At 36.9% G+C, this 25,441-nt stretch overlaps 12 protein-coding genes across 12 annotated transcripts; 9 read left to right on the top strand and 3 right to left on the bottom strand.

Annotated features, from left to right (window-relative positions):
- Positions 1 to 1,466: 1,466 nt before the first annotated feature.
- VTP21DRAFT_1371 (uncharacterized protein) lies at positions 1,467 to 2,149 on the top strand (the record flags this gene model as incomplete). The annotated part of the gene is made up of 3 exons (XM_069391451.1): positions 1,467 to 1,572; positions 1,641 to 1,863; positions 1,927 to 2,149. 3 exons carry the CDS (start codon positions 1,467 to 1,469, stop codon positions 2,147 to 2,149), a joined length of 552 nt encoding a protein of 183 aa, XP_069251492.1.
- Positions 2,150 to 2,548: 399 nt separating this feature from the next.
- VTP21DRAFT_1372 (uncharacterized protein) lies at positions 2,549 to 3,472 on the bottom strand (the record flags this gene model as incomplete). Its single annotated transcript, XM_069391452.1, has 4 exons — positions 2,549 to 3,056; positions 3,118 to 3,253; positions 3,317 to 3,344; positions 3,413 to 3,472. 4 exons carry the CDS (start codon positions 3,470 to 3,472, stop codon positions 2,549 to 2,551), a joined length of 732 nt encoding a protein of 243 aa, XP_069251493.1.
- A 462-nt stretch (positions 3,473 to 3,934) lies between these two features.
- On the bottom strand, positions 3,935 to 5,689 carry VTP21DRAFT_1373 (uncharacterized protein; the record flags this gene model as incomplete). Its single annotated transcript, XM_069391453.1, has 7 exons — positions 3,935 to 4,539; positions 4,597 to 4,736; positions 4,806 to 4,971; positions 5,032 to 5,137; positions 5,206 to 5,402; positions 5,459 to 5,575; positions 5,635 to 5,689. The coding sequence occupies 7 exons, from the start codon at positions 5,687 to 5,689 to the stop codon at positions 3,935 to 3,937; spliced, it is 1,386 nt and encodes a 461-aa protein (XP_069251494.1).
- Positions 5,690 to 6,166: 477 nt separating this feature from the next.
- VTP21DRAFT_1374 (uncharacterized protein) lies at positions 6,167 to 7,622 on the bottom strand (the record flags this gene model as incomplete). The annotated part of the gene is made up of 5 exons (XM_069391454.1): positions 6,167 to 6,457; positions 6,537 to 6,877; positions 6,971 to 7,210; positions 7,275 to 7,417; positions 7,474 to 7,622. 5 exons carry the CDS (start codon positions 7,620 to 7,622, stop codon positions 6,167 to 6,169), a joined length of 1,164 nt encoding a protein of 387 aa, XP_069251495.1.
- Positions 7,623 to 7,935: 313 nt separating this feature from the next.
- VTP21DRAFT_1375 (uncharacterized protein) lies at positions 7,936 to 10,641 on the top strand (the record flags this gene model as incomplete). Its single annotated transcript, XM_069391455.1, has 3 exons — positions 7,936 to 8,549; positions 8,622 to 10,503; positions 10,570 to 10,641. The coding sequence occupies 3 exons, from the start codon at positions 7,936 to 7,938 to the stop codon at positions 10,639 to 10,641; spliced, it is 2,568 nt and encodes an 855-aa protein (XP_069251496.1).
- Positions 10,642 to 12,119: 1,478 nt separating this feature from the next.
- VTP21DRAFT_1376 (uncharacterized protein) lies at positions 12,120 to 12,959 on the top strand (the record flags this gene model as incomplete). The annotated part of the gene is made up of 1 exon (XM_069391456.1): positions 12,120 to 12,959. One exon carries the CDS (start codon positions 12,120 to 12,122, stop codon positions 12,957 to 12,959), a length of 840 nt encoding a protein of 279 aa, XP_069251497.1.
- Positions 12,960 to 14,187: 1,228 nt separating this feature from the next.
- VTP21DRAFT_1377 (uncharacterized protein) lies at positions 14,188 to 14,938 on the top strand (the record flags this gene model as incomplete). The annotated part of the gene is made up of 4 exons (XM_069391457.1): positions 14,188 to 14,305; positions 14,369 to 14,463; positions 14,523 to 14,739; positions 14,808 to 14,938. The coding sequence occupies 4 exons, from the start codon at positions 14,188 to 14,190 to the stop codon at positions 14,936 to 14,938; spliced, it is 561 nt and encodes a 186-aa protein (XP_069251498.1).
- Positions 14,939 to 16,345: 1,407 nt separating this feature from the next.
- On the top strand, positions 16,346 to 18,550 carry VTP21DRAFT_1378 (uncharacterized protein; the record flags this gene model as incomplete). The annotated part of the gene is made up of 8 exons (XM_069391458.1): positions 16,346 to 16,444; positions 16,504 to 16,634; positions 16,692 to 16,863; positions 16,927 to 17,113; positions 17,187 to 17,296; positions 17,355 to 17,919; positions 17,975 to 18,103; positions 18,165 to 18,550. 8 exons carry the CDS (start codon positions 16,346 to 16,348, stop codon positions 18,548 to 18,550), a joined length of 1,779 nt encoding a protein of 592 aa, XP_069251499.1.
- A 1,099-nt stretch (positions 18,551 to 19,649) lies between these two features.
- Positions 19,650 to 20,840, top strand: VTP21DRAFT_1379 (uncharacterized protein; the record flags this gene model as incomplete). Its single annotated transcript, XM_069391459.1, has 5 exons — positions 19,650 to 19,708; positions 19,786 to 20,032; positions 20,103 to 20,255; positions 20,318 to 20,527; positions 20,592 to 20,840. 5 exons carry the CDS (start codon positions 19,650 to 19,652, stop codon positions 20,838 to 20,840), a joined length of 918 nt encoding a protein of 305 aa, XP_069251500.1.
- A 114-nt stretch (positions 20,841 to 20,954) lies between these two features.
- Positions 20,955 to 22,599, top strand: VTP21DRAFT_1380 (uncharacterized protein; the record flags this gene model as incomplete). Its single annotated transcript, XM_069391461.1, has 4 exons — positions 20,955 to 21,287; positions 21,355 to 21,586; positions 21,652 to 21,856; positions 21,930 to 22,599. The coding sequence occupies 4 exons, from the start codon at positions 20,955 to 20,957 to the stop codon at positions 22,597 to 22,599; spliced, it is 1,440 nt and encodes a 479-aa protein (XP_069251501.1).
- Positions 22,600 to 22,767: 168 nt separating this feature from the next.
- On the top strand, positions 22,768 to 23,079 carry VTP21DRAFT_1381 (uncharacterized protein; the record flags this gene model as incomplete). The annotated part of the gene is made up of 1 exon (XM_069391462.1): positions 22,768 to 23,079. The coding sequence occupies one exon, from the start codon at positions 22,768 to 22,770 to the stop codon at positions 23,077 to 23,079; it is 312 nt and encodes a 103-aa protein (XP_069251502.1).
- A 1,644-nt stretch (positions 23,080 to 24,723) lies between these two features.
- VTP21DRAFT_1382 (uncharacterized protein) lies at positions 24,724 to 25,356 on the top strand (the record flags this gene model as incomplete). Its single annotated transcript, XM_069391463.1, has 3 exons — positions 24,724 to 24,756; positions 24,821 to 24,948; positions 25,014 to 25,356. 3 exons carry the CDS (start codon positions 24,724 to 24,726, stop codon positions 25,354 to 25,356), a joined length of 504 nt encoding a protein of 167 aa, XP_069251503.1.
- Between the last annotated feature and the right edge of the window lie 85 nt (positions 25,357 to 25,441).

Here is a 25,441-nt window from a genome sequence, read left to right on the forward strand (position 1 = left end):
CTACTACAGACCCACGTCAATATATCGCTACTACTTCTAAACCACTTAGTGGTGGCAGTTTACCAACCGATAATCTATTGGTTGCTCCTGCGGTCGTAGTGGCTACTGTCACTGCGCCTCAGAGCCGACCTAGTGCAAATCTATTATCAAGTGGGAATGGGAGAAATAGGCCTCTGTTCTTTTGTTGGATTTTTATGGTAGTATTATATGTAATTACTTTTGAAGTAGGTACCATACTTAATTAAAGCATCAGACCTTTTTCATTCTGCATAATTAAACAAAACGAGATAATAGTTCGTATTTTAAAACATTTATTTAAAATTTCTATATTGAAAAAGTCTATTATTGCTTTATATAATGATAATATCGCCTAACGATCCTCATCGACACCATTGCTCGTAATTGTTATAGCTGCCGAGATATGGAGATCCTGGCTCATGATCAGGAGAAAGAAGTTGTCCCCAAAGAAGCGGACTCTTGCCTATATAAAATCTATTTATTCCTATGTTGCCAATGTGGGTGGAGAATATTTCTTTACAAACCTCCTGCATCAAGTCTTTCTTCCGCATTAACGCCCTCAGCGTGAAACATGAAAAAATGACCATTGTTACAATCCTGAAGGCAGCAAATACAGGGCTGTGTCACGTGATATCCAACAATATTGCCACTGCAATATATATAATTGAGAAAAATTATTAGAAAATCTAATGTATCAGTAATTACCATTCTAAACATGCCACATCCCGTACTCTGCATTGACAGCTTCTGGTCTTGTAATCCACATCAACAAGTTGTACACTAAGTTGATTTTACAATTAGTCTTCTTTTACATATATTCTCCTGCTATTAAATTACCCGCTTGGTGGGAGATCAGTGGAAAAGAGCTCAACTCTCTGATCCGCAAGAAGAATTGCTTTCATGGCCCGATAGCAAAGGGGAGCAGCACATGAGCGACATGTAAGTTTCACAACGCGTTCGTGACGAAATTGAGGGTGAATGCTGCTATTATTGACAGAAATTTGGGTTCTCCGCACACGGAAAGTTTCTTGTGGTTGATTATAGTTTGCGGGAAAATATTGTTGAAGTTCTTCACGGTTGTTTGGTTGATTTATTGTAGCAGGAAGAGGATAGCCTGAAATCCAAGCTGGTAGAGGTGTTGATAATCCGTTTGATGAAATATATTGGTGCGGTTGTTGAAGAGTCTCAGTCGAATAAAAGTTCGTGTTCGGTATCGGCCGCCGCCGTGATGAATTAAAGTTGACCATAGAAGTTACTATTATCAGCTATTCTGTTGCTTTGGCACGGTATTCAATACAGAGGGAAGAAAGAAGAAGGAAAAATATCAGGAGAATAAAATTAAACATAACCTGGTGGCAAAAACCTCCGTCGGGGAAAAATGCTAAGCCATCTTGGGCTACCTTAAATAACACCCAATGATGAAAACAAAATATTCAAGTTATTATAAAATGGCTCATAGAATTCAATCTTTATCCTCTTATTCCAAATTTTTCTACCCGCTGCGTTCTTTCCGGTTCTCTCATGTAACTTTAAAAAGAAGTTACTCCTCGAATGGTATAAATATTACTATTAGTATGAGATTTACCGTGTTGTTAATCGCACAATTCATATTTTATGTGTAGCACAATCATCTGTTTTACAACAAGTTAAAGCTGATCTTAAGCTCGCTATGCGACAGAAGAATCAGAGAAAGCTTAACGTATTAAAAGGGTTGCTCTCTGATATAACATATCTCGAAAAAAACACGGGAAAGCAGATTATCAATGATACAGAGATTGCTTCTCTTATTCACCGAGCAATTGCGAAACGCGATGAGAGCATAGCACAATTCACTACAGCGGGAAGGTATTAAATAGATGCACTCTTATCTATACGTATATATAATAACAGCATCTCTTGGCAAATTAGACAAGATCTAGTTGCACAAGAGCAAGAAGAAGCCAGTATTCTTCGTGAATATCTCGGAAAGCAACTTTCGGAAGATGAGATTAAGACGCGTGTCCTGCAAGCTATCAAAGAAACAGATGCTCAAAATATTCGCGACATGGGTAAGGTAATGCATAAGTTGGATGGAATAAATGCGCCGAGGAAGACTATAGCAGATATGGTCAAGAAATTTTTGAAGCAATGAAAATAAAGTACCTGTTAGATATCTATTTTTTGGATAATACCAAGTGTTCATTCTTTAGTAACAATAAAGTTATATTGTGAATATCCTTTTATGCTATCTTAAATATGAATCTGATTTTGAAATAATAAATAGATTGTCGAAAATGCTAATTGTACAGCAATTTTCCATCCAAAACAAAATCTCAATAATAAACAAGATATTTATTGGGTTCCACTGTTAATCCTGGCTTTAAGAAACTTATATATCAAGTTAAATATATAATATTATGATAACCATAAATAAGGTTCAAATTTGACTATTGCAAATGAAGTATTTAGGATTTCTTCTAATTTTAATAATAGGACAGCTACAAAGAAAGTAGAAAGTAGAATTCTCTATTATATTATAAGATTGTAGAACCTAAGCTTTCAAAATCTTAGGTTTTGAATATAACAATACTTGGTAAACAATCCAAGCATCTACAGATACTTGGAAAAGGCCACTCACCAAAAATTGGAGTGGGGAGTTGTTTGTGAAGTAATAAATTGTCTTGCCAGCATCGCCCAGCAGATTTGAAACGACTAAGATAATGCTTAATCCCTCAGTAGATTTTCGGGTATAATTCGTGAGGGCTTGTGGAATAGGGACGCTGGCTTCGAGACTAGTTGATATAAAACCCAATAATTCCACCGCGAAGTAGGTTGAGCCAAATACCAGGTAAAAAATTATCAGAGATAGGCAACTGGTGATTAAAAAATTCACATAAAAAGAAAACCGCGGCCATCTCCAAAACTGCGAGATAATGGAAGGTGCACCAGCACGAGCTCGAGGACGTTGCAGGTAGACACAACGCTCTAGAAGTAGTAGTTGAAGTATTATCATTACGATAGATTGCCATAAAAGTGTGATGTCAAAACGTTTTCCGAACCTTTCTTAGACAAATATAGTATGAATATATAAGATAAAAACAGAAATAAAAAATAAGCTACCAAAAAAATATACGAAATAAACTGGCCATCAGCAATAGTCCACAAGAATCAATACTGAACCCGATTTCGCCATCTTCATGAGTCAATTGACTGTGAACTCTAGTAGGCCTTTTGGAAAGCAGCAAACGATATTGGTCTAATCAGGAAATATTTAATTAAATAATATTGATGATTTGAATGCTTAAGTTCTCTTTCTGACCTAGTAGAGGGAAAGCGGGTCCTATGACCTTATTTTAGAAAAAATAATAGTAATAAAGTATTAACTTATTAAGACCGAGTACTAAATAAAACCAACCATGCCCAAAGAGAATATCATTCCTGCGACACTTCTACTGTCTGAGTTACTTGAAGTCATCCTTGATGAGTGTATTCAATAATAAATTGAACGAGAATATTGTGGGGGGAATTATATGTGGCTTATCCGAAAATCACTGTAAAGAATATTATACTTCATGCTCAAATAAAACTTACAACGACTATCAATAAAAAAACCATATAATAGTAATAGTAATTATGTTATAATCATTAATTATTTTGTAATATACACCATATATGCGGAGTTGAGATAATTTACAAAATTCAACAATAATAGATTTTAATGAATTAATCCAATCATTTTCAATTTAATTGAATATTTTTTCGAGAATTGTTTCATTTTTTGTGATTTTCCAAAATTTTTAAAATTTCTTTTATATATATTTATGATTGGTCTTAAATCCTTCGAAATTATAAATTGGAATTATTGAAGTATATATTAATTTAGGTTTATTTATATACCGAAATATTTAAATATGAGAGAATGTATTAATATTTTAGATTAAGAAAGATATTTAGAATAAAGAAAAAACGAACAAAATATTAATATAATAACTACTAGAGCGAATGATCGAGTGTGAAAATCTGAGAGTGCCACCGAAATTGATGTTGCTCTATGCTCCATAGAGCTCATAGTCAACTCTAGATTATCAATAAATGATTGCAACGAGAATGAATTTTCCACACGTTTCCGTCCACGTTCGCCCATATTTTTGCAATCCACTTGGCCAGTTACGATCCTTGCAATCGAAAACGCCCATGTTTCTACATTTGGTTCACAAAGAAAACCAGTGACACCATCCAAAATGGTCTCTGTTGGACCACCACTATTTACCGCAATCACAGGCACACGTGCGTACATGGCCTCAATAGGAACAATACCGAAATGCTCTTTATCTGGGGTATATAGAAGGCAGAGAGTGTTGGAGAGCAAGAACGTGCGCTGTTGCTCACTGAATGAGCACAAGAAGAGAACCTGCGTATCGTGTGGGGGTGTTTCGAGTGTCCCTGGAAAAATTGTACTGGTAGTTAAACCATAATTTCTGGCTAGTAGATCCAGCTCCTGGTGATATTCCACGTTTTCTGGTACCCTTTTGTCATATCCCCCTTTGGATATATATTATTAATATACAATTCGTGAGAAGACTAGCAAGAGTATCATACCCGCAATCACAAGACGCAGATTGTTAAACTCAGATTGAGAAACAAAGTCTATATCTTTCAACTTGGCAAATGCATGAATAGCCAGTGCAATGTTCTTCTTGCGCTCATATCGATTTATGGAGAGTATTAATTTACGCTGGCTAAATAAAAGTAAGTAGAGATTATTTAGAATTAGAATGATTTCAAATTTAAAGGCGAATTATAACTACGTTTTCAGATTTGCTACGGATGGATCAGCTAGGTTCAATTTCTTGTCATAGGCATCTAATTGTATACCAGGATATAAAGTGTGTGGCGTTGTCTTGATTGAGCGGAAAGTCTGTTGAAAGATTCTAGCAGTGAAATCGCTATTAACGACAATACAGTCAGCAGTTCCTAATAATAATATTATGAGGGCTCGGTTTGTCGCCAAAAAATAAAACGGTGAATAGCAACCTGTTGTCCATTCTTCTAGCAGGTCTAAAGGGAGTCTATATAGTTTTTTCAGAATTGATTGTCGTTGAGTGAGAAGCATATCAGGAAAATGGCAATAAAAAAGAACCTGATGAACGAAAACATGTTTATATTAGCATGCTTTTAGTCAGAGCTTGGAGAATATCTGCAGTTTACTTTTGCCCTAGTGACTAATCGCAGTATGGGAACTGAAGTGGAGAGTTGATCTATAAAAATAATATCATATTGATCTCCCTCCAAAATAAGTGAACAAGTGAGATGCAGCTGCCGTAATATAGCACAAATAATATAGAAATGGCCACAAAGAGTACGCGGGAATAGATTGTTGCCTCGAATGCGAACATCCAGTGTACCTAGAGTGTTCAAACAGTTTAGTAAATTTTAACATGATTGATTAGATTACTTATACCATCTCGAGTCTCCTGAAAACAATGATTTTGATCGTGATGAGATGTGTACAATACAACGGAATGTCCCTTATTTTGAAGGCCCACTGCAGCATCAACCACCAGTCTCTCTGCGCCCCCTAGATACAAATATATGTGTAAGCTTACGTGCAAATGAAAAAGACACATGAAAACCAACCAATTCCAAGATCAGGGTGAATGAAAGCGACACGCAGCGAGCGTTTGGGTGGCATATTTCATAAATAATTTATTTGCAATTCATACAGTATAACAGACTTGTCACTCTTTAGAAGTAATTTTATACTGCGCCCCATATAGAATAGTTCAAATTCAATATTTATAAACCAGTACTTTAAAATTGGCAAACAATTACTGTAGTTTATTGGAATTTATAGGCTATTATTACAAGATCATTTAATCGAAATATCTTTAGTATCAAATTTATTCACAAAAATTAGTTGAGCTGTATTGCATTCTCGATAGTTACGATTTAACAGAAAGTAAGTGTTTAAATCTATATATAGGATATTTCGGACCCTGAATTAAAGCTTTTATCAAACTGGCTCGTTTAATACAAGATATTCGCAAGCTATAATCCTTTGAATGGGTGTAAATTTTTCAACTAGAGTCATATGTTGCTCATATCACTAATTCTTGTTCATCCAAAGCAAGATTGCCGAAAGAAGCTCTAAATCAAAATATACCAGAAGCTAAGCCTTTGGTCTCTTTGTTGTTGACTCACTTGGAATTTGGTTTGACTCCACAGCATCTTCAGATTCTTGCTTTCGCTTACGGTCTCCTTCACTGGCTATTCCATTATTTTGGCTGGCAACATCTTTTTGTGGTCCATTCTTTGTAGAACGTATCAGAGAAGTCAGATCATGGACGGCAGTAGTCACGGTGGCCTTAGATGCATTTGCAGAATTGCCGGATATCGTGTTACGAATCATGGTCTCTATATCAGATTTACCAGATGCCTGTAAAGAATTGATATCTTCGAGCTGTTGTATTAATAAAGGATTTGATCTGAAATTAGCATTATTATAATAGGTGAATTAACTGAAAATAATATTATATTACCTTCTGCTCCATATCGGGCAATAGTCCTTCGATTTCTTCAATTTCCTCCTCTATATCAACAGGAATTTCCGTGGTAACGTTCCTTTCCTTTCCTTTTTCACTCTCACTCGAATTTGAAGTCTTTAGGTCGCGTTGTTGTCGTAAAAATTCTAGACGCTGATGCAATACTTGTGTGGCCTTCACAATATGTTCTGCAGCAAGATGTTGCTCTGATGAACTAAATTCATAAGCTAGAGCTAATTTATAGTGCGCCTCAGCCAATTGTCGGTCGTTGGGAGAGAGAAGGCCAGCTTTGATTTGTAAAGCCTCCTTATAGTCAACTACTGCTTGATCAAAATTTTCTAAGGTATTAAAGAAAACATTTGAAAAAGAATAAATTGGTAATTCGAAATAAGTCGAATTAACAAATTCTAGTTAGGAAGTGTGAATATTACCAGATTCCAGTGATACATCACCGAGTGCAAGTAGAACGTCTCCCAGTTTTAGCTTGGCATCTCTTGTAGTCATGTCACTGTATATCAATCTTGCTAAATCCAAAATTTCCCAAGCATACGTCAAGTCATCTCCAGAATCATCCTCTTTTTCCTCTTCATTTTCACTGTTTTCATTTTTTTCATCGGTATCTGGATCGGGATCAGCTTCGAAATTAATGCGCGCTTTGCTAGGACAGGAAGCTGATATATATTATATAACTGATTTAATATGAAGCTATTTAGTTCAAATGAAATGCTAGCAAACCTTGTGGCAGTGATTCGTCCTTATCTTTGATAACATTACCACCTAGTACAGAGTTCTGCTGAATAGCACTGTGAAGTAAAGCCCGTCCATAAAGTAAATAGGCATCTGCGCACATAGGGGATCTTTCACCATATTCTCGTCCACTAGAAAATGTAGATTAATATCAGTTTTAATTTTTCGTTTAATTCTACATCATTACAGGATCTCGGAGGCTTCTCCAAATCGTTGTACGGATATCTCATATTCTTGCAAAGCAAAAGAGCGGGTTCCTTCATCCAGAAGCTCGTTCACTCTTTCTATAATGGAGGAATTCGCATCTGCTGAATCTGTTTTTTGTTTATCAGACATTATATCGTATAGCTAATATAAGACGAAGATTCATTTTGTTTTTTTCGTGTCGCGAATTATTACGATCGCCCTCAACAGATCTTAATTGGTTACATCCAAATAAACGAAACCGAGAAAACTAATACCGTTTTTTTATTTCCATCAGCTTAATTATTCTAATCAGTCATTTTTTTATTTTCACCAACTCAGCAATACGTGCAATTCAATTGAAGTGGAAAGAATTTTTTTCTTTATTATTATTATTACAATCAAATCAAAATCCAGCTTATGTTTTGTTGTTTCTACGTCAATACCATTTACAATATTTTAAATAATGACCAAATCTTCGATTCCTACCCCAACCGCTTCTCCTAAGAGGAGATCACTTGGCTCATCGCGCGGTTTTTCCTATCGTTCCATGAGTGCCGAGGAAGAGGCTTATCTTGCCGAAGCCTTGGCTAACACAAGTCCTGAACTACTCGCTGAAATGCAGGCATTTGCAACTCAGGGCAAGATGACAAACAGTAACCAGCCGAACATTTCTCAGCGCAGAGTATCTTTGTCTGCTGTTTATCGAAAACCTAGTATGACACGTGCACCGCTGCCCAATTTCTTTGATTCAGTATCTTCCACCTCTTCTAGCCCAGCGAATTTCTCCCAAATATACCACAATGAGAGCAGAATAGCCCCTGATAATACAGAGCGCCCTAAGACTCCAACTTCAAGAAATTCTCTACCAGGTCTCTCAGGTATCCCGAGAACTCCCACATCTCGAACGCGTACTGCGACAACTTCTCCCCTTAAAGTCGGCGATCGTGTAATGGTTGAATCTATGGGATCTTCAGGCACTCTACGTTTTCTTGGACAAACTCAATTTAAACCTGGAAGTTGGGCGGGTGTGGAGTTAGATCAACAAGGTTCAGGGAAAAATGATGGATCTGTTCAAGGGTAATACCGTAAATCTTATGCATTAGTAGGAGACAGCTATTTTATTCTATACTTTTTGGTTAATTCTTTTAGTGTGAAATATTTCGATTGTGCTCCCAAAACAGGAATTTTTGTGTTGGCCTCCAAAGTGACAAAACTCTCATCCACTACCCCCAAACGCCGTTCTAGAGCGTCGTCCATTGTTCGCCCTTCCTCTGCTGCCAGTACGACTACAAATGAAATGCCTCTAATACAAGGCTCGTCTGCTCACCATGTAGCTATGGCAACAGCGCGCATTACCGCAGGTTCAATTGCTTCTCGCTATCTCCACGTAACTGCTTCGCAGTTGAAACAGAGAGCTCTCGCAAAAGCAGAGATGACTACTACATCTGAACGCATGCCTCCTCCACCGCAACCGTCCAGTTCAGTCAGAGCAAATTCCCCTGGAATAACGCGTAAGCACTCTTTTGGGCGTCAAAGTTTGGGTAACCATCGCCCTAATAGCCGCCCAAGTTCCACTCAGCCGACACACCCTAGCTCTTCGGCAAAAGAATATTCTACCTCTCGCATGCAAACAGAGCCTAATCGCCTATCTCACTACCGAAGCATGTCTGCCTCTTCGTCGAGCTCTGCTGGTATGGGTCATGTTTCTCCTGCTCGATCACCAAAACTTGGCTCCTCTGGTCGTGGGTCACGCCCACCTACTCCCTCTTTGACTGAAGCACTTCAACAACAGGATTTATATGCTGAGGCTATTCGTAAGCAATGGGATGAAGAAAAAGAAATATGGGTTGCGGAGCGTCATCAGAAAGATACTCATATTCGACGACTCGAAGAGGAGCGAAATCAATTAGAGAGGCGAGTGGCAGAGCTTGAATGTTTGCTAGCTCGGCAGAGAGTACCTGAAAGGCGACCGCTAGAAGAACCTGAAGATGGTCGTCAAACTCGTCACAGCATCCTTATTTCTGAGGATGGAGGGGAGAAAATTCTTGAGCTTACGGATCTGGTAAATCAAAAGGATGAGCAAGTTAAACTACTTGAAATAGAAGTTACTCGGTTGCAGCACCAATTGAAAACTCGCGAGTCAGAATGGAGCGAGAGATTAGCAAAGACGGAAAAGGAGAACATCTCACCTGCGGATACGGAAATCATAAGTGAAAAGAGGCGACTTAGAGAGAAAATTGAGCGACTGGAACGTCAACTCCAAAATGGCAGTGGTGTTACCGAGGGTGAGGAGAAACGGCTGTTGAAGGAAAAACTAGCGGAATATGAGGAACAAATCGCTGCTTTGAAAGACGTAATGAGCGAACTACAACGAGTCAATAACGTTACAAGCAATGAGAATCGTAAACTTATGGCCGAGCACGAAAAATTAATAGACGCACACCGACACCTTGAAACTGAACTGATTCAGCTGATGGATGAATTGGAGCGTTTGCACGGTGAAAATTCAAAGGCAAGGCTCGGCGTTGAGAAGGGCATTGATTCTGATGAGGGTCATGAGCTTGAAAAGCTTAAGCAACAATTAACGGAAAAACAGGCGGTGCTTGATCATCTTCGCAAACAGCATGCTACTGAGGTGCGTGAAATGCGTGAGAAAATTGCTGAATTAGAGAAGAGTAAACAGCAAGAAATTAGCAGTTTAAGCAAAGATGTAGCAGAGCTGGAATCTTTAGTCGAAGCTAAGATATTTAGAGAATCTGACTTGGAGGAAATGCTAGAGGCCGAGAGAAAGCAAGTCAAACGGTTAAAAGAGGAGCTGTCAGAACTACGCCAAATGCGCCCACCTATTTTTGATATTAAACGCACGTCAAATTCTGAACGCGTCATATCATCTGATATAGAAGAGCCTGAAAGACTTTACTGTGATATATGCGATGTTCGTGGTCATGATATTGTCACTTGTAAGGCGACCATCAGTGACGGTGCATTCTCTCAGAAAGACACCAATGGGGCAAGCAAAAATAACCGTCCGGTAAGCCGTACTATTTTCAATAGGTATTGTCATTATTCATTAATGCCTGTTTGTATTATCTTCTAGTATTGTGCTAATTGCGAGCAATTTGGTCTTCATTGGACCAAAGATTGTCCCAACGAAGATGAGACATTTTAATAATTTCTTGGAATATATATCGAATCATAATACCCCTAATATTTTACTGTATTTTGTGTGCGAATATGTCCTTAATATTAAATTGGCTAATGATATAAACTTATATACATGGTTTATTCTATTTGTATTGGAGTAAAACTGTTGATTACTGCCGAGTTTATTAAATTGCATATAGATTTTGCAACTCACAGTTTTACGCATTACTACATATTATTAGCGTGTCATCCATTAATATAACCAACCTTTAAAATGCCCGTAACTTTTGATCTTGCAAATGTCCACTTGCTTTTGATCCAATTATATTTCTCTCTCCTTTAAAAACTTCAATTGTGGTGTCTTATAGATATATTATTATAGAGTGATTATAAAAGAATGTAGTTTTTCATTATATTTTTACGCGATCTTCAAAATTTTCCATTCACGTAGGTATATTAAGACGGATATAAATACTACCAATGCACCTTTTCTAGTACCAAGGCATTAGATTTTTATTGATATATTCTCACAATTTAACAAAATGTCAAAATTGAATATAACTATGCATGTTGATGAACAACGTGCTAGGAATTTAGAGTTTTATATTTTCATCATCCAATAATATTAAACACATTAATGCAACGTCTTATCTCCGGCAGAGTATTGATAATGATTTAAAAGTCTGGGGCTTAGATGATTGTATTTCATTCTACATTATCGTTATTTTTTAACTCATCGATGAAATGAGACAGTGCACTTTACTTACTGTAGCCCTATTTTTTTCTACCTCTTTCGCGGCAATTCAGTTACCATTTTCTTCGCCATTTGTCGAAGAATTACATCAGCCAAAGAACCTAGTAGAAGAGAAGTTACATGGGCGTTTTCTTCATATCACTGATCTACATCCAGACAAGTACTATAGAAAACGTGCTAGCTTCAAATCAGCTTGTCACGAATTCCCTAAAAAGAAAAAGAAAAATAAAAAAGCTGGGACGTATGGTGCACCCGGGTACGATTGCGATTCGCCCACTGCATTAATAGATACAACTTTTAGTTGGCTTAACAAACATGTTAAGCATAATATAGATTTTATCGTTTGGACAGGCGATAATGTTCGGTAATTCTATTTCTAACGCGTATGCTAATATCGGGTTTAAATTATATATTTATTTGAATCTAGCCATGACAGTGACAACAAAAGACCACGTACAGCAGACGAGCTATTTGAATCAAACAAAATAATTGCGAAAAAATTTTTAAATTTTCTGAATGTCTCTAGTCACGAAGGCTTCTCTCGATCCATTCCCATTATCCCAACAATTGGAAATAATGACGTGTTTCCTCATAACGTTTTATGGCCGGGTCCAAACAGAGAATTACGTCGATTCTCTGAGGTATGGGAACCATATATTCCTGTTAATCAGCAGCCTTTATTCCGTTCGGGAGGATACTTTATGGTTGATATAGTAGAAGGAAAATTGCGAGTTATTTCGTTAAACACCATGTATTTTTTTAAGAATAACGGTGCAGTCCGTGGGTGCAGCCGAAAGAGACAACCTGGAACTCAGCAAATAAAATGGCTTCGCAAAGAGCTTGAGCGGGCGCGTAAGGAAAATGTCAGAGTATATATTATAGGCCACATTGCACCATTGCAAAAAAACTACTTCCGGTCTTGTTTCTATGAATATGGCAAGTTAGCGCTCAAATACGGGGATGTGATCGTCGGTCAACTCTTTGGCCACAATAATCTAGACCATTTTTCGCTGATATCTAAGGATGACCTTCGAAAGGCAAAGTTTTTAGGATCTCAAGAAGCTGGAAATACAACGAGAAATTATAGGCAGAAAAGTCTCTCACAAGGTATGGAAGGTTTAAGCCCGAAGGAAATTCTGAGTGCCCACTCTACGACGACATCCGAGATATCAGCATCCCTCATAGATTATATCGATGATCTTTTTGACATGTACAAAAATATTCCTCCGCGTGAAGATGATGGAGACGAGGATATAGTTTCACGAGAATATACGGTCATAAATGTAAGCCCTTCAGTGGTGCCAGTCTTCAACCCTACGCTCCGAGTTTTCAATTATAGTCTCGGAAATGGATCTGAATATCCATTTGGTGTTCCGCTTTCATACAGTCAGTTTTGGTTGAATGCTACTAAGTATAATTTACAGGAAAGCGAAGAGCCTGCATATGAGCTCGAATATTCGACAGATCGTGATTATCAGTTACCTGACCTTAAAATAGCGAGCTGGCTTCAACTAGGTCGTCGTTTGGTTAAAGAAGAGAAAATACGAAGAAGATATCTAAAATATCTGTTTGTGCATACGCGTGATTAGACGTATTATTTCTTTTTACATTTGTATAGAATTGTATTTAACTGTATTTCATTTATGTAAGCTAGCAATGTTGCTCTTTTTCTCGCATATTGTATTGTGCAATATCGATCAGATTTACTGTCTGAAAGCTTCATTACATTAAGATAAATATATAGCAGTCACGATATATAATTTCAAGTCCACGCGTTTGTTAACAGATTTCGAAATTAATGATGAACGCAATAGAAGAATTTCGAGCATTACTCGTTGATTGTCTCGAAAATAGGCTGGCTACGGTAATAGATCCTTAAAAATTAATCGAAACGGTTTTTAGTATTAACTTATTTTTTGGTTAGGATCCTAATACAATTAGACATGATATTGAAGTTTATTACGGGTATGAAAATTTTGCATCATTTCAAATTATAAATCCTTTTATTATATTCATTTGTATATTTCTGTACTCTCTAGCCTTTTTGAACTAGATGGACCGCCACCAAAAAAATGGAAACAAAGCCCTAAGGATATCATTAGTGAGAATTCCCTGCAGCGAGAGCAAGAGCTTGTAAATCTCTTGTTCTCTGAATTTACAAGGGCATTCCAGGCCACTGGTAATATGGTAAATTACAAGGTGCTTATTTTTCGGCAATTCTATACCATTTAAACATTTTTGCTCTCTTTATCTGAAATAGATGGAGCTTCTCAATGTCCTCATACAAACTGTTATTGTATCTTCTCCAACCAATTCAAAAATGAAATTAATCATCGCAATCTTGGACTCTCTGATCAACGATACGACTAAAACTGACGCTTTGCTCACTTGCGCGACTCCTCGTCTTGAATCCATTATACCTGCTCATATTTCCATTTCGCAGATAATGGAGCTATTAATACCATTCCTAGATATTTCTTCGTCTTCGTTTTGGGATGAAATTCTCCGCTGGTTACTTCGCTGCATCAAATCTAGTCCAACCCTTCTCCAGTCGATCCCAAGCACTTTAGGGATTAATCTAATCAAACAACTAATTCGACAGATAAACTTGCTACCTGCCAAACTAGACCGGTGCAAACTTGAATCGATTAGTTTAGCTCAAGATTTAGTGACAACCTTGTTAAACGGCGTAGATGATTCTGATGGATGCATTTCTTACTATGAAGCCATCTTAGCTGTATGTATTGAATCTCTTTCATATTATTTTGATATTCGGAAAACTATATACATACTAAAACTTTTTTGAAGTATCCAGAAATGTTTGGAAGTATCACACGTGGCTCCTTTACTCAAAATATCCATTGGACTTTGGAAACTTTTGCAAATGATTTGAGCAAACGACGTCGGCACCTTGCTTTTCTTATGATGCCACCTGGTAAGAAGTTTTAATATGATTAGAATATTCTATTAATACTTTAATTTTATCCCGTATTTTCAGATGCATCATGGCCTCTTATATCGCAAATTAGTCGCCGTCATGAGTATAGCGATTTAACTACACGTATAAGTTTTCGAATGTTTGATAGTGACTTGGTAAGATATAGCTACTTTGACAGAATTGTTACCTATGTTATATGCATTCTATTCTATAGATTGAGTTTGTGCAAGAAGGAAATTCTACTGATTTTAATTCTCATTTCCGAGATATGCTTTTCCAACGTGCCCCAATGGATGAATACCGTACACTTATTAAATCCACAGGCGGTAACAGTCCAGACACAAACCTGGTGCGCAAAGCAATAGTTGAAAAGATAAAAGACGTTGTCAGATATATTCAAAGCATATCGAAATTCGATGAAATACGTTCAGGTATATAACTTAATCATCATTACAATATTTTTTCCATTTATTCCCTTAATATTTATTAATTTCTTTAGATTTGATTCATCGGGAACAAGAAGTTGCCAGTGGGGAAGATCTCGAAATGGTGATCCCAGAAAACACGGATTTCTGGGAATTGATAATCGAGACAGCTGACCAACTTTATAGTTTCGTTGCAAATGAGTAATTCACCCGCATTTTTCTTTTTTTATCCAAATTCCTAATATATTTTCTTGATAGCCTCATTTCTTATGAAGAGTTACTAAGAGATTTTTATCGCATGGTGCACCCAGAAAACGAAGATACAATTAATTCAAAGCATTGTCTTCAAAAGGATAATACATTAATATGGCTTCTACTACAGCTTTTTCGTATCCTTTACTCAGATTTAAATGAACTCGTCTTTATATGTTTATCAATAGTCTTTTTCTTTAACTCAACTCGTCTTTTCAGATATCGAGAAAATTGGGGCCAATGTTATAGCTAGAGATTTTGCTTCCGACGAACGGCTCTTTAATATGCTGGTCAAGCTACATAATGACAAACAAGTTATTTCAAGGGATGCTTTTTATCTTAGAGATCTAGCGCTACCATGTGCAGTAAGCTATGCAAAAAATATTGTTAAGATTTCAAGTATATTTAACTTTGTTTTGATTTTAGGTCAGTCACCAGCAAGCTCACATACGAGACAGAACTAATATCAAATACCGTCACCCACAACTTGCTCTCGCTCTTCCATATGCACCTATATGTTATCATTTGCAACAATATTTTGCGAATCATTACAAAGGTTTTTTTTTTTTCTCCTATTACCACAATTTTTTACTTATGCATTTTTGTCTCTTAGCCAACGCTACCAATCCGGATATTTTCCGTGATATATCGTTCCAGGAGGTTATAAAAATTGCGATGGAAAGTCAATTGCGTCAAAATGTAGTTCCAAATACTCTCTACGTACACTTAGTTCCAAACAAGCTGGAAGTAAGTGTCCTGGCGTTTCCTGGTGCCACTTATTTAAAAGGCGGTGTTCTCGGATATCAATTACTTGACTTTTTGACCATTAACGCGAAACACCGGTAATTAAAGCCTGATCAGGTTCTAACTCTTATTTCTACTCATTATGTTGCCTTCTTTCAATATTTGCATAGGCTGATGCAACTTATCTACAAGATGATGTTTGATTCCGAGTCAGGTCCAAGAGTACAACTGGAGGGCTCAAGCCAAATAAACTGCGTTTCACCTTACGTACTCGATGTTGTTTATAAGCTATTACATAGTGCACCTTGTTCGTATGTATCAATATTTTTGGAGCTTAGCTTTGTTGACTTTAATTGTTTATTATTATTAGTGTTGAGTTAATGGTGAAGGAAATATTTGATAAATTACGCCGGTGTGATAGAGCAATTAAAGCTCGTGCTGATGGTGGCCAGCAGAGATTAACGGATATTACTTTGCGATGGCAACATACTGTGTTGCAACTGTTGAATTTCAGATTACTCCGATTTTTAAAATATCCTTTTTTTTTATTTTATTGATGCTTTCATTCTTTTTAATGCTAACATATTTTCCTTAACATACACATACATGGTCTTCGATGTCCTTTAGTCTCCTGCATTATATTAAGTATTCGCTGTCGTATCTAGATAACCGGCATATGTATCAGGTGGTGGAATCATTCGCCATTAATATAATGGTAACCTAATCATATTATTGTATCTAGAACCCCTCTGACCTTGTTATGCTATCCAACAGAAAATGCAAATTGATATTAAGATACTTCGCTCTTTAAATGACCCCGGTCGAGATAAGCCTGTATGGTTTAACGAGTCCGAGTTATTGACAAGAGTTATGGTTATATGTATAGCAAAACTTCTTAAAATCAGGTAAGGGTATACTATCATCTGAATTTATTTGCAGACTCACTAATTCTATCTTTATAGAGGACAATCGGATCTTTCCACTGAGCTCGTGCACGGGGCCCTGCAGAGCCTCCATTCTCATAAAATAGAATGGTCAGCAGAAACTATGAATTGGTTCCCAGAAACTGTACGGTCTTATTTCGAAGGACCTGGAGCGCTACTTCCTGCTAGACAGCAAATCGTAGAGAATCAAGTATGTTCCTGATGCTGTAGTATTATAACTTAGTAGGTTGAAGTTGCTTATGTTGAAATCTAGATTCGTCAAATGATACAACGAAGCAAGATGCATAATATTCTAATGATGCCCAATCCCAATGCTCCTGCTGATGCTGAAAAAAACCTCAGAGACTACTATACTAAGGAAGAGAATCAGCGGTTCTTTTTGTGCACCTTTTGGACAATAATCTTCCTTAAGAAGCAAATAGAACCATTCATGGTAGAACGTATCCTTTTTCTGTTTTCTCTCATACTTTCATCTTTTATTATTATTATGTTATTCTTAACACCTTAAATTAGATGCACGAAAGGTTATGCTCACTTTCCCACCCGCATGTATGTCAACGTATGTCATGGAGTTAATGGACTTTATTTTGGACAAGGATTATGGTGGAATTGATCCAACTGTGGTAAGTGTTGTTTTCAAAACAATGTTGTGGAGGATTATATAACTTGGTTTTCATATAGCCGCAAAAATTACTTGATGATTTGATTTGGAAGTATCAGCTTCTCTCATTTGAGCACGTTATTTTCTCTCTCACACATGCGAAGAGGAAAGGAGACATTGCGCTTAAATTCCTTGAATACCTTTTGTTCACCTCGCCATCATTCATGGGCCGTGTTGCAAAATGGATGTCTCTTGGATTTAATAGTCGATATTGGACAGAGGTTGATTTTCACGAAAAACTAATGGAATACCTCAAAGAATATCCCGAGTATTTCGAGTACGAAGCTTTCGCCATGAATGGTTATGACCACACCACTCGTAAACTTGACCCTCCGCCTTCTGCTGCGATGCCAGTCTATTATAACAATATCGTACTACGCTCTACTGCCATATTCGATATTGTGATTGCCCGTCTTATAGAAAATGAACGAAAAGATTTATTGTTACAGCTACTTGAAAAATACGGGTGCATTTATCAATACCACGCAACTCCTCTCGCCTTCGTACAAGACCTCCTAAATTACTACTACGATTCTTCTATGCTACAAGACCATCAGGTGATGAAACGTATACTCTTTTTGCTGGGTGAGTAATATGTAGGCATATCTTAGGCCATTGTTACTTATCTATTGTTTTATAGATTTCTCGCAATATGAAATCATACCAGACTTGGTTCAATTTGTGGAAGGTGCCGAATTCTCAGATTTTTCACCTGGACTAGGATTTGACCTTTCATATTTCGAGAAAGTCATCGTGAAACTTGCCGATAGTAATCGATTGTTTAACTTTTTTTATATTTAAAATTTTAATTGCTATATTTTATATTATAGGTTTGAACCATAGTAAATGTGCTCCAAAATCATCACCAAACCTGCCAGAGCGACATTTTCGTGAAATTGCAAATCCTGCTGTCCAAGCGCTTTCTATCGCATGCATAGAAATTATGGCGGCGCCCGTGAGCTCTATTGAAATTGTGGGATATCTACTCGATATCACATTAGCGCGCAGTAAACACAGTACTGGTATCCCTGCTTCCGTTCTTCATGCTGTTGGTCTATTACTCTCGTGCTTGCCGGTAGAAAATTTTGTGAAGCCTGTTTGGGCAGAGTTTGCGTTTATGATTTCGTCTGATCCATACCTCTTGGGGTGGTCTGAACCGTGTCCAATGGTATTTTATAATTCTTATTATAAGAATAACAGTGCACTAAGTGGCTAATATATTGCAGGCACCATCGGGCGGTGATATTTTTGATAATGAGGCTTTACTTATGTCTGGCGTGGCATTACGCCAAGAGACGGCCACGGCAGTTTTCCCCTACGTATTCAATGACTATACTTTTAATTTACATAACTTCACGACAAACACCCCAAACAGCTTTCTCACGCTATATCACAGCCTCTTGCATTACTCGAGTTTAGACCAGTTTTCACTCTTTTTACCATTCTTGCGTTCTATACGCGAGCAAGCCACAACGGATATACAACTGCTATATGTATGCGCTATAATTGGGCCTGCTTTACATAGAATTGAAAAGCTTCCTGCAATTGCTACTGAGGTTAAATTTTTTTAAAATATCCCACTACACTATCAGCCACTTACTCTTATTTTAATAGTATGCATTAGAGTTAATGTTAATGGTGAGCAAAGTTACCTGCAAGCTGGATATAACTATGGTCGGAACTACGAACGCGTTGGAGCGAGTGTATCTCTTTTTGTAAGTTCGATATATATTTTCAATTGAATACTAATTTCTCAATGCATTCATATGCCACGTAGGTTCCATGTTAAGCATCTCTTTACTCGCGATACTCAAACAATTACAAGTGTCCAAGAAATTATTCAGACAATGCACCCAACTGTGAAGGAACGTTTATACAAACTGACGTTGACTGTTTAATTAATTCTGAAAATCAACCTTTTTATCTAATGAATTTTAGCGGGTTTTAATGCTAATTAAGAACCTAAATCGTTCTCAAGCTTTGGGCTAAACAGAAATATTTGGTCATCAAACTAATATAATCCCCACTGATGCACCAGAGGATGCGTTTCTTATTACTTACATATTTCTATTGCTGAGAAATATATTCTCGAAGCGGATATTCTGCTTTTCATATGTCACTTTATAACTGAAATTTCATAGTCAGATTTATAAAATGTGGACCCCTTAACTTTATATGACTGCTAATATTTGTAAACATTAATTTTATATCCCTGTTAAAGTCGAAATTACGAATTTATTTATTCAATTTTCTTAGCGTTTCTCCCACTTAGACTCAATTGGTGTCAAGAACTTTTCAAGGTATACTGGATTATCATGTCGGCTGCTCCGGGCGGTAAAATAATCAAAGCTTCTGAAATTGCTGCATTTTACAGGTAACATATTTGTAAAAGTGTATAAGCATTTTTAACGAATAACATTTTTGCATTTCTCATATTAAAACATATTAAAGCGATGAGGTGAAAAAACTTGCCCATTCGCGCTCAGTGAAGCCCAAGCTTGTAGGCTTTCTTGCCAACGCTGATCCTGCTGCTGTTAAGTATGCTGAGTGGACCGGAAAATCCTGCAACAATGTAGGAATTGAATTTGAGCTGCGAAAAGTTGACAAACAAGAGCTGGAAGAAGAAATTGTTAAGGCCAATGAAGATAATTCTGTACATGGAATTATGGTTTACTACCCTGTTTTTGGTGACAGACAGGTATTTTTCTTATTAACAAACTATATTTTATTATGGTATGTATTAAATTTTATACTTTTAAATAATATAGGATCAGTACCTTCAAAACGTAGTTAGCGTGGACAAAGATGTCGAAGGACTTTGCCATAAACATGTTTACAACATGTATCATAATATTCGTTTCCTTGACGAGGGACAAACTAGAAAAGGAATTATTCCTTGTACTCCTTTAGCTATAGTTAAGGTAAGAAAGATATTTTATACAGTGCGCATCTGACCATATAATAGTATATCACATCATTTTAGATCCTGGAGTATATCGGTGTATATAACAGAGTTCTTCCATATGGCAACCGTTTACACGGAAGAGTTATTACTGTAATTAATCGAAGTGAGATTGTCGGTCGCCCCCTTGCTGCACTTTTGGCCAACGATGGTGCGAAGGTGTTTTCTGTAGATATTAATGGCGTTCATGAATATTATCGGGGGGTTGGGATTCGTCTATCTAGACACGAGGTTTGTGAATTTGGGGAAATGTACTCTTATCAACCTGCACTAATTTAGTATTGGCTGACAATAGGTTAGAGAAACTAATCTGACTGTAGACGAAGTAGTACCACAGTCGGATGTAGTAATAACTGGAGTTCCTACCCCAAATTATAAGTTAAAGACTTCGCTTGTGCGAGACGGGACTGTAGTGATCAACTTTTCCTCATTCAAAAACCTCGAAGAGGATATTGCTACAAGGGCATCCATAGTGGTCCCTTCAGTTGGGAAAGTTACTATTACAATGTTGCAGCGCAATCTTCTAACTCGTGTTCTTCAATAATGAATTTTATTATTGCTCTGCAAAATTTATTGCCAAGCTTATTACTACGCCACATATATTCTACGAAATCCTTTTAGGGCTTTTATTCTTCTTTATAACAAAACTATTGACAATATGAACGATTACCCTCCTCTGGGTAATCCGTTGCTTTCTCGTCCACTTTTTCCCAACTCGGTGAACCAGCTGCGTCCATATTATGTTCCTCCTACAGCACCAAAGATCTACTATACTCCTGGCGCGAATGATACAGATTCTTTAAGTGATTCTGCAGCTGATGTATCATATTCTCGCCAAACTATCAAAGATGTTGGAACATTTGCCTTGGTGAAGTACCTTACCACTGCAGTTGCAAGTCCATTTGAAGTAGCCAAAACAGTTTTGCAATGCCAATATTTGCCTAATGAAGAAATGGATGAACGCGAATCTTTAAAATTCGGGCAAGATTACGTGAGTTTTTTATTCTGCAATTTTTTATTCATTATAAATAGAGAAATTATTTTTAATTCTATGCTAGTTTTCAGATTCTGAAGATGATCTTTATGCCAATTTAGAGCGCAATCAGTTTGATCGTGATGAAACCGAGAGACTTGACCTAAAACAGCGGCAGAAAAAGTTTATTCGAAAACGGATGGGGACAGCTACGTCACAAAACTCTTACCAAATGCCGCCGTTAGAGGGGGGAATGTTGGATGCAATTGGTTTAATCTCGAAACATCCCACAGAAGGACCTGGAGCATTATTGAAAGGTAATCGGTTTTTACAATTTTTTTTTAACTTCAATTCCTGGACTTAAATATTATTAAACATAAAGGGCAATTCGCTTCTTGGATCTATGAGATGCTTTATCTAACGGTCCAGCCTCCATTGGAAAGCTTGCTAAATAATGCCTTTGACTTATATGATGACAATATCCCTCTTGCCAATTTGGAGGCAGTTGGACCAAATATTTCAACGCTAGTTGCAAGCCACTTCGTAGTAGGTGTTCTACTAAGCCCATTGGAGCTGGTAAAGACAAGGTAATTTACAGACATTTAAATATGAACATTTTTCTTTGAGGCCTTATACTAAGTCATATGCACTGCTATTTAGGATGATTATTCAAACCTCAATTTCTCCGCACAAAAAATATCGAAATACTATACATTGTCTTCGCACTGTAATCGCGGAGGAGGGACTTGCGCATCTCTATCTAGGCCCACACCTTGTACCTAACGTTCTTTATCATATATTGATTCCACTCCTTGGAAAACTATTCCCTCTCATCATAGACCGCTGGTTACATACTACTGCTGCCGATGCTCCTGTATTATACGGACTCGCTGAACTGCTCCTCAACACTATGAGTTTATTGATAACTCTTCCTTTAGATACAGTAAGGAAACGTTTGCATTGCCAGCCGCACCCTTATTCTTCAGCTCTTCTAGAAGAAAAATCATTCAAATCTATGGTGCAACTATCTCCTCGAAGATATGCAGGTTTGCTAGATTGTTTGGGTAGCATAATTGCAGAAGAGGGCGAACAACGCGTTCGTACGGTGAAAAGCACCCGACGAAATTTAAATGAGGAGTTTGAAGGAGAGGAACATACAAGGATAAAGATGCGTGAAGAAGAATTACGACGGAGGAGAAGAAAAGGATGGTTCAGTGGGTGGGGCGTTGGAGGCCTTTACAAAGGTTTTAGCCTACATTGCGCGACCAACTTGATGCTTTTCTTTTCGCAGGCAGTTGGTGGTTTCGACGATAGAGAGATTGACTGGTGAAATATTTCGGGTGATCTGTGTTTCTATCAATATCTTGATTTTCAGTTTATTGCAAATTATAAATCTATGATTTTATCGAACTCAGAAACAGTCACACCCGCATTGCAAATAAACACTGAAAGTTTTAAACTCGAACAAAGCATCATCACAGCAAAAAAAAAGCACATCATGAGCCCAAATCCACAAATCCCTTCTGTGATCGTGAAACACATAATAGCCCTTAATGGTCCATTAACAACACAGCAACTCGCCGCACACGCATCGAAATTTCCTCAGATTAGATCCACAACTTATCTTAAGCGATATCTACTAAAAAATTTGGAGGCTCAAAGAGTATTATACAAGCGCGTGGAATGGCCATCTGGTCAACCAGAAAAATCAGGACGAAGTGAGGGCAAGCCGGTGTGGAAGTGGAGATTTAGGGATCAGAGCCAAATTGAAAAATATAAGACTGTTACCATAGAGCCTAATTCTGCATAAGTGAAATGAATTCTATATTATTACTCTGTTGCCTTTGTTTTATTGTCCTCTCTATATATCAATGACAATAGACGCTCATTTCTTTTATGTAGCTCTCAAATTGTTTTCTCAATTCTTTTAAACTACCTTTGCAATTGAAATTTAAATCTACTACTCAAACCATGCTATCAGTTTGTTCAAACTAAGGACTTTTCAAGGTCCCTACCTATGAATTGAATATAACTGCTGAACCTATAACTATTGTAACACATTCTTCTGTGTTCCTATAGATTTAAAGCGTATAACTCATCCTGCAAGATTTGGCTGATCGACAATCAAACATACCACATATTACTGTGGATCATGTTTGAATAAACGATCGGTTTTGAGCGCAACATTCACATTTCGGATCTTGTATTATTAGTTTTACGTCTTTATAAATCCATGTATTATATCTAGTAGTGATAGGTAATATCTACTCATTTGCTTTATGTTGCAAACATTTTAGAGCCACCCTGACTCAAGCCAATAGGTCCTGTACCTATCCTTGAGCTCTGAATCCGTTTTGATAGCTGATGGACATTACAAAATTGAAGAGGGGGTTGCTTTATGTACTTTTATATAATCAGACTAGCTAATCGGTCTCTACATATAACATGATAATTTGATAATTGAGGCTAATGAATAAGGTTTGCCAAACGGATCTCAGAAGAATGAAAATAAGACTAGAATACATTCTGCAGTGTGAAAATTTTGTAGTACAATAGTCCACATTTAAACACTTATACATTGCATGGATTGTATACAGACAAAAATGCGTCTACGTATTTTTTAATTTTATCGAAAGAGTTGCATAAGCGCTAATTTTTCTTTATATTGTCATCACACAAAAATCTAGTTGAGAGCTGTTGTAGGTATTGTCGTTTAAAAAAGGTTTGAATTGTCAAAGATATATCCCTCTAGGTCTGTATAAAGAATAGTACATTTTTAAGCTGGCTATTGTGTCCACCTAGTGAATTCATACTAACCCACTAACATCCTTTCTTAACGCGAAACTATAATAATAGACAATGGATATTCTCAATTGCTAGAGCATTTTTGATAATTTACTTCCTTACATCATCTCCCTATAGTAATGACAGCTTCCACAGAAAAAGATACGAGGGGGTTAGTACGAGCAAAGTAGGGATTGAATTCCTGGCTCCTGGCTATAGAAACAGCGTTGAATTCCACAATGGATATTTAACAAGAGATTATTCATTCCATTATAAAGGAATAGAACAAATATAAAAAAAAAATTTTTCGAGAATGCTTTCTGCGGTAGATGAAATGTGAGGTTAGTCAATGTATTTAATCAAATATTCAATCTGCCTCTTATATTTCTCCTATAGATAAAAGGAGTACTTCAAATCAGCTTGGTACAATAGGAGAAGTGCTCATTACTTTGATTTAAGGTTTGGGGATTATATATCAATTATGAATTACTTATTTTTAATAAAAGTGGTATATTTTATGATGGATTTTTTAATGAGGCAGAACAGTAACATTCAAAATGCATTATATTCTGCTTTCTATATTGAGCACGTCGATTGCTATATTAATATTAAGCTGTGCCACTAATGTAATGCTTTACAGTTAATTCTATTGCGAAATAATCAAAATTGAATGATGAGCTCACAACACTTTATCCCGCCGATAGTATAGACCCATTCTCGATATATAGTGTGCTACAATGATGCTCATACTCTTCATGCATTTATAGAATTTTGGTATGATTGAGGAAGATCTTTATCGATCAGGTCAGCCAAACCAACTCAATTTTCCATTCCTGGAGAAATTACGACTAAAGACAGTTGTGTGGCTAGCTCCCGAGGAACCCAACCAACAATTGTAAATGTAACATTTAACGTTTAATAGTATAGTATCGTTCTCATTGTTCTCTTACTTTAAATAAGCCTCGATTTTATTGACGATCAAGAGATACAAATCTATCAAGTGGGAAATGTCTCTTCCATAAATGCATGGGACCCAATAACGGAGGAAGCTGTGCTTGAAGCACTCGAGATTATTCTCAACCCTCAAAATTATCCAATGACAGTAATGTGTAATCTTGGACGTCATCGAACGGGCACTGTTGTTGGATGCCTTCGAAAATTACAGCGTTGGAATCTGACCTCCATCTTTGAAGAATATCGACGCTATGCTGGTCCCAAAGTACGAGTTTTAAATGAACAATTTATTGAGCTATTTGACACAGATCTTGTGCGTGTTCCCATCAATCATCCAAAATGGCTTTGATATTGTAATAGTAGACTAATAAGTCGAAGCAACTACTTCGTTATATACCTATAATATTGCTGGATTTTTTTTTATTCTATTGTAT

Source organism: Calcarisporiella thermophila, assembly GCF_041956535.1.
Source record: "Calcarisporiella thermophila strain CBS 279.70 unplaced genomic scaffold VTP21scaffold_11, whole genome shotgun sequence".
In the NCBI taxonomy this organism is placed as follows: domain Eukaryota; kingdom Fungi; phylum Calcarisporiellomycota; class Calcarisporiellomycetes; order Calcarisporiellales; family Calcarisporiellaceae; genus Calcarisporiella; species Calcarisporiella thermophila.